General features: G+C 44.0%; 1 protein-coding gene across 1 annotated transcript in view; it reads right to left on the bottom strand.

Moving 5' to 3' along the window:
- Positions 1-12,261, bottom strand: part of T265_02187 (hypothetical protein) — a gene marked incomplete at both ends in the record, with an annotated part of 95,797 nt that overhangs the window by 38,684 nt on the left and 44,852 nt on the right. Inside the window, 5 exons of the mRNA XM_009166361.1 lie at positions 180-301; positions 3,264-3,771; positions 6,549-6,858; positions 8,160-8,233; positions 10,857-11,014. Coding sequence (XP_009164625.1) covers positions 180-301; positions 3,264-3,771; positions 6,549-6,858; positions 8,160-8,233; positions 10,857-11,014 — 1,172 coding nt within the window. The remainder of the gene's footprint in view (positions 1-179; positions 302-3,263; positions 3,772-6,548; positions 6,859-8,159; positions 8,234-10,856; positions 11,015-12,261) is intronic.

A 12,261-nucleotide genomic window follows, 5' to 3' on the forward strand; every position in this document is an offset into this window, starting at 1 on the left:
TAACTGTAAACCGAAGACAGTCTACATAGTTGTATGCGATGGTCAGGGTTCTCTACCAATATGAAGGATCACGACTCAGCTTGACTCAGAACAAGAGGCTTCATTCAAAACCCGTGTTAAACTATCTGTAGAGTATATATATATATATATATATATAGTAAGAAGTACAAATGACTTACATTCACTGGTAAGGGACGCCAACGGCGCAATTGTGTGACCAGGTTCGTCAGCACTGAGACTGCTGTCTCTTGGTCGATTCAACGAAGATGGGGGAGGTTTGAGTCGTGGGCCGCTTATGACACTTTATCGTGAAGAAAAGAGAACGAGCGAAAAAAATAGAAAACATCCTGTGAAAAAGGTAAGCGGTGCGATTGGAGAGAAATTTCTTCAAAATGACCTGGGAGAGAACAGTCTATCAGTCAGCACCAATGACCAAACGAATGCCTTAGGATAGTTGCCAAGAGGAAATGTAAACTCTAAAGGCAAGTGGCCAAGCTCCGATTAAAAACGGACAATGAAATTTAAATCAAACCATGAATCCTACATAAAAGAAAACAGCGAAACACTGAAATATCGTTCCGAATTTCATCAGTACGGTACTTCCACTTCACAAGGAACATCGTCCAAGTCTTTGCTTCTTTGGAGGTATGGAGCAAAACTAAGCCAGAATCAAACAGACCAAGGGGGGTTTTCTTGGCATAATGCACTATGTAAAGGTCGCTGAAAAAACTTCTGGGCTATACTGGAGGGTACCCGTGCGACTTTTGCAAAGTTGCTCATGCCCAACACAGTCACCTGGCCCTCCAGATTCAGAGGTGGCTCGTGAAACACTGACTCGTGAGAAGCAAGCAGGATTGCAGCCTGGTATGGGCTACTTAACGCAAATATTCACAATCCGGTAGGTTGTAGAACAAAGCTATGCGTAAAAAGGACCCACAATTTCAGTAGTCCAGGATCTCCAAAGCCCATTCGACTAGGTTGACCGATCTGTTCTCCTTGACACGGTCGCTTAGCAAGCACTGCCCCATGAAGTTTGTGAACATAATAAGTTCTTCGAATTTATCAGAGCTGCAGATATGTGAGAGTAAACAGAGAGCACTCTAAAAGATCGCATGAAAAAGGTGACCATCAGGGGGTGCATATTCCCTCCATTACTATTTAATTTCATGATCGACGAGATTATGAGACAAATGCTGGATGGTCTTGAAAATCCCGGTGCTTAAATAGCTACTGATCTGGAATATGCAGGGATATCGTTCTCAGTTTTGAAGGCAGGAAAAAGGCACACGTATTTTTGGATTAACTGACTAAAGCCAGTCCGTCGTTTGACATCAACTGAGCACTCACAAGTAGGAAGGTCATGCTCGTGGACATGCAGTCACTGAGCACACCACTTACAATCACGGTGGAGGCACGCGAAGTTTGGGAAGCGTTTAACGTATCTTGGAAGTTGTATCATTTCTCACTGCAGTGTAACAGATGAGGTCGGTGCACGAATCTGAAAGTTCGGGTTATATTTGTTAATTTGAGACACCTATGGCGTCAAAGCGATCCCTGATTCTCAGTGCTTTGTGCATCAGGCCACAGCACGGCCTGCGTTGCCGTATGGGTGTGATACTTGGCCTGTTCGAGCAGCGGAACTGAGAGGTCTTCAGGTGTTTGACAACCGTTGTCTCTGAACCACAGCTCGTGTGGGTTGGTGTTGGCAAACCTGTAAGGAGGTCATCAGATAGCGAATTTTCGGTCATGGGACGGAAACTTTCGCTGAAGAATGTGTCCAGCACCAGAGGCTGTGTTGGTTAGACCATGTATTGTGTATGCTAAACCATCGTTTTCGGACCAGAGTGCTGTTTTCCGTGCCCAGTTATGAGTGGCGGAAGCAATGGGTTGGCCCACTCTTCACCCAAAAGAGGGGTATGGAAGTACGCCATTGTTAGTGCAACTCACCTTCCAGAATGGGGACCGCGTGATCCCCACTGCATCTAGTTTTAGACGCAATAAGATATGGTTGCTGATCGATGTCAGCGGCGTTCTTGTTGTCACTTTCTATCCAGATTACCTGAATGAGCGTCTGGAGGTGTGGGAACCTCAGAATGATTATGGTAGGCTAGCACGAAGACCGTTCCCGGGCCATTTCTATTCCTTCCTTCGGAATTAAGGTGAAAAGTCTTCCCTCATATTGTTCCTCAGATGAGAGTTTGTCATCAAGATGAAACGTGTACTCACAACTAAGTACACGATCCGCATCCTTTAGAGGATCAACTAAATATCGATGGATAATCCGAACTAAACCCAGTACAGATATTAGACAGGACTAAATATGCTGGATCATGGAAACCTACAGCAAATACGAGCTGAGAGTCAAAATGCAGAGATAGCAGAAAATCGATAGAATATGGTCCACTGTCCACAATAAACGTTTCTACTAGCGTGGGTTGCAGCGCAGACAGTTAAGGTGAGGGACTACTGCCGGGAACAATCAGCGGCGAATGACTTGATTTTGTTATATGTCATTTCTACATACTTGAACTGTGTATATCGGCCCGTGCAAGACAAGATTCCTGCAAGTTAAACCACGGCAACTCCTCAAGCGAAATCATGAACCCTTTGTAATTGAAGTAAACGAGGCACACCTGGCGTCCGCAACTGGTCACCAAGTAAGTGCTGATCCGGTTTAAACTCACGGTGCATTCATCATTAGTACGCTGATATTACACTGAACTAGGACTAAAATGCGTGAGCCGTGGGTTAACTAGTCGTTGGCAGACCGAATACAATGGACATATCCGTTCTATATTTGAAAGTGGGAACGGAGCGGTGAATGCGGAGAGTAAGTTTAGAAGCCAACCTAAGAGACTTATTATTACTCTAAACAAAACCCACCCTGAACCCGATTACGGTCAGGTCGAAAAGTCAAAATTTGTACCGTGGCCCGAATTTAATTCATCGTGAACCCGAGTTGACCCAGTCGAGCCCTGATATGGTGTGTTCACTAGTTTCTTTTGAACAGTGGATAAGCAATATCACTGAAAAAGCTTACAAGTCGACTTTGTTCAGTCAAATAATTTAGATTCGAACTGAAAATTCACAGTAGTTACATCAAACGGTTTAAACAAAACATACTATTGCGGGGTTTAAGGGTGCATTTATTCAAACTAATCCTCAAAACACAAAACTCAAACACATGGGCCATTTAATTTTCAAAATGGAATTTGCGACAATTAGCCATATTAGTCCATTACACCACCGATACGATAACATACCGTCGATTTCTGAGAGATGCCGAACCTGAAGTGGATAGGTCCGAGTCAACCCCTTGGACCTTCCAAACCGTAACTCCGGGTGGGGGTGAATTAAATCCCATTTGAAGCGATGTGGGATAGCGGAGTTCCGTTAACAGATTTCGCAGTTCGTCTCGCATGTCTTGTGACACTTCATCGGGATCGAACCCAAGTTTGAGTAGCTGCATAGTTACTGCCCGGATATGAAGAACTTCAAGGTTCTCATCGATTCGGACTAGACCTCCCCGACCACCCACACCCTCCAGTCCGGAGCCATAATGGCTTCCGCGACCTAGCCTTCGCTTGGTTCCAGCACTATGACTATGAGAATTGGGCGCTCGCGCGCGCTTCCCGGACTTGTGGGGCGGTACGCATGGATTCTGCTGAGCAGAGGTCGCAGGGAAAATGGTGGTAATTCTCATTAATCCCATTTTCTTTATTGAATACAGAGAGGCAACAGGGAAGCTTCGGGTGATTACTTTGTTGGATTCTATAGAGATTGAAAGGAAGAGTAATGAAAAACTTACAGTGAGTGAAACAAAGCTAATGAAGTAATGACCATAAGACAGCTCATGGGATGAATCAAATGTAATCAGCTCATTTAGTCATATAGACATATGCTCAAGCGAGGTTGTAATAGAGTTTAAGTTGAGTAAACGATAAATGATTTAACCTTAGGAGGACGAAAACCAGGAACCATCTTCCACAGGCTTTGCGCACAGTAAGGCAATAGATACCTGGAAGCGGGGGTTGCATTGAAAAGGAACTCGAATCCAGACGGAGTTGGTAGCTCCAGATGCATTTCAAGGTTATTGCACAAAAACACCAGTAAGTAGTTCGGTAGTAATCTGCCTCTGATTTTTAGCATTTCATATGTTGCAAAGGTTCACAAGTTAGTCAGGGAAGGAAGGGGATTATTGAATCAGACGTTACGTACAAAAGAGGGAACAGCCTTGGGGGTGGGCAAATGATGTTCATATGGGATAGGTCCGTTGTTTTTCGCCCCAGGCGACCGACTTCCGTGGGTGCTTTCAGGTGAGCAGTACACACTATTAAAACTGGCTAAACTCGTCTACTCTGTTCTTAGGAAACATGAACTGCTACTAGAGCTAATCTGACTTTGTAAGAATAACTCGTTTGCTTTTTCCTGCGTATGTCGCACAAAAAATAAATACACTAGCAGCTCATCAAAATTTGGGTACTCTTAACATAGATACCAGAGAAATCATTCATAAGTTTGCCGTTGCATGACGCAGTTGCCGTAGAGCGGCGCGTCACGGTTGAAATACAGCACCAAAATGAACAGAGGCGTTGAGTTTCGTTGTGCCACGCCCCACTCAATAATTACATCAAGCAGAAGCCTGACATAAAACCAACATTTGTGTGCTAATATAGATATGCGTGGTTTGTGTCGTCGCCTACCGGTGAATTCCAAAAGATTTTCTATTCACTTCGAAAAATGCTCGCAATTCAGGGAGAGGTGGCAACCTATCACCGTACCTGGGTATCGTCTACATGAGAAATTTCTCAGGTCATCTAATGCTGCTTCAAGAGATACTGGTTCCAAAGGAAAGGTAAGCAACCTCAGAAAGATCAACTAGCTTGTTCGTATATGAAAGTGAACATGCCATCCACTGGAAGGTAGGCTTGACAAATCAAGAATAGCTGAAGATTAATTACCATCGATGAGGCTCAAAAACGAATACACAGGAACTAACTCCGAGGATGCGATCGGCTTCCAACTTCGTTCACCTACGAGAATCAGTCATATGCAATTAGGCTTCACAGCCACCCCCTATTTTTTAGATTGCACTCGGCTTCGTTGAGGATGGTGACGCACAACCGAAAAAAAGTTGGATCACGTATAAACGACCAGATGTATCCAACCTCAAAACAGTTATCGTCTTCTTCGCAAGGCACATCTGGGAAGAAAGGCTAGTATGAGTACAACACTGGTTCGTTTGTCACGGTTGAGAAAACTAAGGTGAACTAAGCCAGGACATGCTGCACAGTGAATGACATTAAATTCTAACAGCCACATATGAACGGGGCATGCGATCTTTTATCTTTCCACACAAGCTCTCGACTTAAAGAGGCTTGGTTGGGGCACTATAGGCGTAGACTAACGCAGCTCAATAAAACAAGAGCGTAAATATGTGATTTGATGTTACGGCGCAAGCGACCTAAAAGTTACAAGCTATTTGTCATCATAGTGTGTTTTACTTCACATCGCCTACGTCTACCATGAAGTCTCATGAGAAATGGGCCAAAGGAGCGCAAATTCAGTATGTAGTAAATTCAACTGTTTTTGTACAACCAGCATGAAAAGTTCAGAGCCCCAGTTCTGTGTGGGTAGGGCGAGACAGCTCGCGAATTTACCGACCGGAAAGTCCGTAGTTAAACCTGACCTCTACCTCTCGACTTTTCATGCCTAGGCTTGGGCAACCTGGCAGCTAGGCACCGAAAGAGCGCTACAGCTGAATTTATTTTATTTTATTCTGTGTGAGTGCACCAATCTAATGATGAGTACAGACGTCCAATGTACGTACAGATTTTTCTATGTCTGCAGAAAATTTGGTCAGCCTCAGCGTAAGGATTGGACTATTCAATCAACCCCACAGATAATTTCGCCTCCAGTGGAGTTGTGGGATTTGAAATAATGAATTAATTCGGCAGCTGCCAGCATACTGAAAAGTTTCCAATTCAGGTTTGCGTTAGGAAGCACGATGGGAAGTAATCGGTCGAGGTTTATTCTTGATCGGAGAAATTACATTATTATGTGGGAGAAACAGTAGAAAATTCGATCTACCCGCACAATTACGACTTATCAAGTCAGTCTACAGTAGGGATATATGGCCTTCTCCGAGCAGCTGCGACGGACCAGACTACCGACGTATACAACGCCCGAGTAAACTACATTGGGAAATTTCTACTGAAAACAGAAGGCCTAATAATAGACCTGGAAAACTAACCGTAGCCAATCATTTCAATGGGAAGGTAAAGTAATGCATGTGTTTGAAAGAGGATTGGTCATACTAAGCAGTAAAGCAATAGATACGAAAAAATACCACAACCACAGTGAATTTCTCGTTTTGTCCGTTTTATGTTAACACAGCAAGGCAGACAGAAAAAACCCACCTAATAAAGCTGATAGGTAAAATAGGTGTTTAGAAGATTTAAGTGTCACTGCAAGTTTCACTGTGAATTACAAAAATGCCACAAAAAGCTTGAAATGAAAGCAGGAACAGTGACAGTTGACAAACTTACGATAAGGATCTTTTGGCACGCCCGTGAAAATAACCCGATAGTTGGTCACGAACAATGCTCCTTGTGCTGGCAAAAGAGGCCGAAGCATCGCATCTAACTCAACCTCTGTATCCGCAGAAGACCCGACACCCGGGCGATCGGAAAGACTACTTGATTGTCCCGAGTTGTGTAAATCCCCGTCTGTGTCCAACCACTGCCAATCCGTACGTTCTAGTCGACCGTCAACCAAAAGCTGACATCGTACACATTCGTTGCCCACGATCGCGATTGGGACTTCGCTGTCTAGTAGAGTGGGACTGACGATTTCCGGCTATTGGGGGTGCAAGAATGTGTGCCGAATCATTTGAAAAAGGGATACAGGCGGAAAACATGAACCCAAAGTTAAATTGAAAACATTTGTCAAGGAAGGTACAGTAAAGAGGAGTATCGCGAACCATAAAGAATATACAAACAGGGTGCAGACCTAAAATTAGAATGACAGTTGTGAAGAATGTGAAAGACGCGCTGTGCCAAATAGCTATTCCGACAGTTGATCATGTTAAAGTCCTGGTGTGGTGGTAGCCGTTATGCTCGAACTTTTCGACACCGTACATTGTTGACCGATTCATGTAACTCTAAACGCAAGAAGTTTGGTTCATTCACGCAGTGAACATGGCTTATTGTGTCTGATGACTGGCTGGAATCAGGAAGCTATGTCCGTGATAGTGTGAACAGAAAGTTGTTGGTATGATGATATACAACACCGTAGAAATTCAAAACAAGCATTTGTTCACAAAAAACTCTAGATTAGAAAGTAAGCACATGTAACATAAACCAGTTAACAAGTTACTCGCCCTCGCTAATTCAATGCGCACTTTGTGCTACTCGGGTACAAGGTACAAGTAAACGTAAATGTAATCCAAATACAGGGTATGCACTGGACACTGGGCACAGGATAGGTTTGGAAAATATGGTGATTTTGAAACGGGGACTAAAATTCACACCACAGTGACTTCTGACCGAAGCGGTGGAAATCGCCACGCATCCCAGCGTGAATAAAACAGAATAAAGGCTGTAGAACTGGCAAGTGTGTGAAGCGCGGTTTTAAATCAGCTGAGACGACACGAGGCGGTGTGCAGTTATCAGCAAAAATGGCCTAGGTCCAAAAGTACTAAATCAAGCAGAGTAGGATCCACTTATCCACCAACCCCCGTCAACCCCAAGCCAATTATCCTGGCAACCTGGACGCACAGACCAACAGTCTGTGAACGACCCCTTAGTTCCATTAAGGTGTCCTAGACAGTGGAAGCAAGCCAGCAACATCCAGATTCAACATGAAGACCGTTCCCCCAAACCAACCTATCGTAAGCTAGTCATCCCCACTAACTAACGAAACAGGAATTTTAGACCTACAGCAAGCAACGATAAAATCAATTAGGCGCAAGAAATCTCAAGGATTGGCCCCCTGACTGCCTTAAGACAACTTATTCATTTGGCCTGACGAAGGGTTTGTGTCAAAAGTGAAACGTTGCCCAGCAAGAAATCCACCGCTTGTTTAACTAATATCCCTGGAACGATGACTGCTGAATCGGTCCCAAACAGTTTCCAATTGATTGAAAAAGACGAACTAACCTTTTTGGCTTTTGGTATGCTCTTCACCTCAGGATAGATTGTCTCCAAGTTCAACAGGTGGCCTTCAATTATTCCTTGAAAGAAAGAATGGAGGAATATGTGGCTAACCCGTAAACAAGTTGACATTTTATAATACAGTATGAGGAAACTTGGACGGAGATGATAAAATAACAGTAAAGTTGAACCAACCGATGGTGTAAACCCCTTGAGTTTTGACTTGTAGAGTCTAATATTGAGTACAGAGCGTACACAGAATGTGGCAGTTCTCTCCCTCTTAATTATTGTCTCACCCAAATTGAAATGGGTTCACTAAATTGAAACAAGATTCTTATCGTAAATATTTCAGTGGTAAAAATGTTTCGACTCACCAAATCGAATCGGTCCTGCAGCGCGGATGGGTCATGCAGGCAATTATTGATACTGACAAACACCTTTGGAGAATGCAACCATGTAATTTTACCAAACTGATACTGCTATCCGATCCATCACAGTCGCCGTGTCAACAAATCACCACCTAGACTCTAACTCGGTGCTTCTCATATCTACCCAGGAGCTCAGCGCACCAAAAGGACGGTCATCGACTGGCACTGTCGGTAGTCGATGTTTGGGTGATTCCATAATCCACCCCATTTGCTGGGAAGTTTGAGGCTTAGATAGAAACAACCCGGATCTACAGACTCTTCAGTGTGTAATTGTTAAGATATTTAACTAGAAGGCGTTAGGCGGAAATCTAAACCATGTTTAGGTCATGCTTAGGCCAGCAAACCTAACTTGCAGGCGACTGGTCACAGGATCGGGCCGCTTGCCGGTCCAGTGTCCAGACGAGCTACAGCAATACGGATTCGATATCCCTACTAGAACAATGCTCTAGAGAAATCAAGTTTTATCACATTTTCTCCTGTACGAAGAGGTCACATTTTTCATCCATGTATCAGTATGGATCACAGTGACCAGTGCATGCACCGCTTTCGAAAGAAAACTTAGGTTATGACGCAGGTGACACAAGCCCTCCGGACTCTCTATATTCTAGCATTTAATCTAGATTGTAGATTTAATCTTCCGTCAAGACCTTAGGACTTGTACAACTGCCTTCGTACACATCAGTTGACTGGACTGTTAACACAATTTTTAGATGTGATCCCACTCAATATTCCAGTAGCATTTTACACCTTGGAAGTGTGAAGTACACGCCAACCGCGCAGCAGAATTGTTGTTTAAAATGGTTTGCATTTGTCAAGAAGTTGATCCGAGAAAAAAGTATAGCCCGCCTCATCGGTTTTTGCTAGCTGATACCTGAACATTGGCTTCACTCGCGAAGCGCCAAAGACAGGTAAAGTTATCGTTTCACGAGCACCTGGCTCAAGCGGTTCCAAACTTCCTCCAGTTGATTGAGAACAACTACGGACAGGTACAGAAGCTTCAAGCAAGGTAAAGGAAAATGGTATGAGGAGGCAGTCTTGTTTGGCATCACTGGAAGTGGTGAGCTCAACGTAGATCTGTAGGTGTCCTAATGGAGGACGCACATTGCCTTAAGAAGAGGCAGTAATTCAACTGAGACGTCTTCAAGTGACGAAGTGTGTCATAGTACCGGTGACAAAGACACTATTTGGATCAATGAAAATTACTATTGTTGGTCTTTTGAAACAGAGGTGTTCAAAGCTTCTTCTAAAGCAAGCATATAATCAATTCACCTTCGGTTATCTCGAAAGCTTACTCGGTGCTCATGGATTAGTCTCCCATGGTGACTGACCGGTCTCTGCAGGATTATCTCTTAGGTGCAGTAATCATCAAACTGATTGACCGAGCATGTACACTATACGACAAGGATAAGCGGACACTCGTTCCAAGTAGTTTAACGTGCATGACATACGTGAATTTTCGAATGCCCCCTTCGGAGATGATAAAGCGAAAATCTCTCTGTGGGTTACATCGAAGAATGCAGTTTGCATGAGGCAACCCGAACTGAGCGATTGATTTACAAATTTCGCTCAGAGGAAGTAGCATGGATCAGGGCTTTCTCTGGGTACCTGCTCGGCACCAACTTTCCAATAGCCTGACTTCTTTGGCCGGCGGCAAAGACTAGCTTAATCCGGCAGCGAAAGGAGTATGATGTACAACCAGGGCCCCCTGGTGCTATTGTGAATGACAAGGCCTTTAGACCATATTAAGTCGGTGGCGGTTGCGTTCAAACGTTCAGCAGCCGGAGTGTGCAGTTTTAGTGAGGATCTTTGCTAGCATCGTGTTCCCCGAGAGGCGTTGGCCGAATCGACAGTAATGCATCAATAAATATGGACGTCGCCGTTAGTTAAAGTAACAGCTCGCTTCCCTCGTACTCCTGCCACAGAAGAAAACATTAGTTTGCCTCCAGACCGCATTGTACTGCGATTGAGGTTCACAGTACGTTGTTAAACGGCTCCTCGTTGGTCTTCCAGGGGAGGATGCACCTCGATGACAATTGCCACCCTCACGCTTGATCATCAAACCAAGATGGTTGCTTCTGGTCGAAAGAGTTGAAACCATCAAAGCATTATTCAGAACAATTATGGTATGTAATTCGAAGGGCAAGGCACTTGTTGCCTACAATACATACTTTTTACTGTCAATCAGAGTGAACCAACGGGTAGCGTCATTTGAGGATAGCATGAGCAAATAGAGTGAGCAAGATACCGAAAGTGCAGACTTTCGCCGAATGGTTACCTTCAATCTTCTCGTTGATTTTTGAAATTCGGTCCGACGTCAGATTGTTTTCATCTGTGACCTTCTCCACAAATCGACGAAGCCACGCTTCAAGCCGTGAGATATGCTCGAGAGCAGCGTTCAAACTGGATCCTTGCGCTCGACTTGGAGTTTGTCGGCTGGAACCGGAAGAGATCGGTGGTTAATTAGATTAGCAAAGGCCCACAAAGATGGAATAAAACCATGAGGAAGCAGGTTAAACTAGTCCGCATAAGCCAACCTAACCTAGACTTTATATATATATATATATATATATATATATATATATATATATATATAAACCAAGGGACAAATGTTCCGGTTTAGGAAACCGACATCAATGTCCGACTGTTGATTCCGAAAGGAAACGGGAGTCTTGAGGGTGGTTTTAGTGTCGGATAGATCGCGTTTGGGATAGCCTCACACTAACACACGCAGAACACACGTAAAGTAAACTGGCGAAAAGTAGGCAAAGCGTGGATAAACTTTGTGATCGAAAACAGATGGCACCCATATACTGCATGTCTGGACACATCCCAAACTTGAATGTGAAACACGCATCCACATTCACCTCTGGTACCGACCATCAAAACACTGATATCCCAGTGGTACAGCAATAAGGAAAACGCTAAATTTACTGTAAAAGCTACATATTACATCAGTCGATGTAATATGATGGTTGCTGTAGTAGTATAGGTTCAAAGAACAAATACGTGACAGTGATTAAAGTATTTCACGAAAAAAGAGGCCAAAAGCCAGTTCTAGTGGAATGAGTGGGGCGAGACCAGAATTCAAACCCGGAAAACAAATCCTACCACTGCCAAACACTTCCCTAGCTGAGGCTCCGGTGCATGAGTAGAGTCTAGTTTTTATAAACTATCGGTGATTTCAGGAAAAAACAATGGCTGCCGAAACCAGAAGAAGTTCCTCGACTAGATGGAAGTATCGTAATCTGCTGATTGTCATGACCGTTTTTATCCCGTTAATCACCTAGTCTCAGTCAACGTCCGTGTTGCTGACGATGATAGCAGTGAGATACATAGGAAGTAGAAGGCTTTGCACTTCAGCATGGAAGTTCTGTGCTTCCTCGGTTCACAACCATATGAGGTTCATGTGGGACTCGCAATAAAACCAGAAAAAGAATGGATGAATGGTCTCAACTACAGGCCTGAAGGAAATACAGCGCATTTGCTTTAGAAACCGAAGGTAAGGTCCCATAGAAAGTTGAGTTAATAGTGGACAAACTAAACCCAATTGGGGTCTGCGCAATCAATGCAGTAAAAAAAATCAACTGCTAAATTCCCACACCGACCAGTCCCCACTCATACCGAATTGCGGCAAATTAGTCTACACAAGCCACGGTGGTCTTCTCCGAAAACTCGATATA

The sequence above is a fragment of the Opisthorchis viverrini genome (genome assembly GCF_000715545.1).
Source record: "Opisthorchis viverrini unplaced genomic scaffold opera_v5_25, whole genome shotgun sequence".
Lineage (NCBI taxonomy): Eukaryota > Metazoa > Platyhelminthes > Trematoda > Opisthorchiida > Opisthorchiidae > Opisthorchis > Opisthorchis viverrini.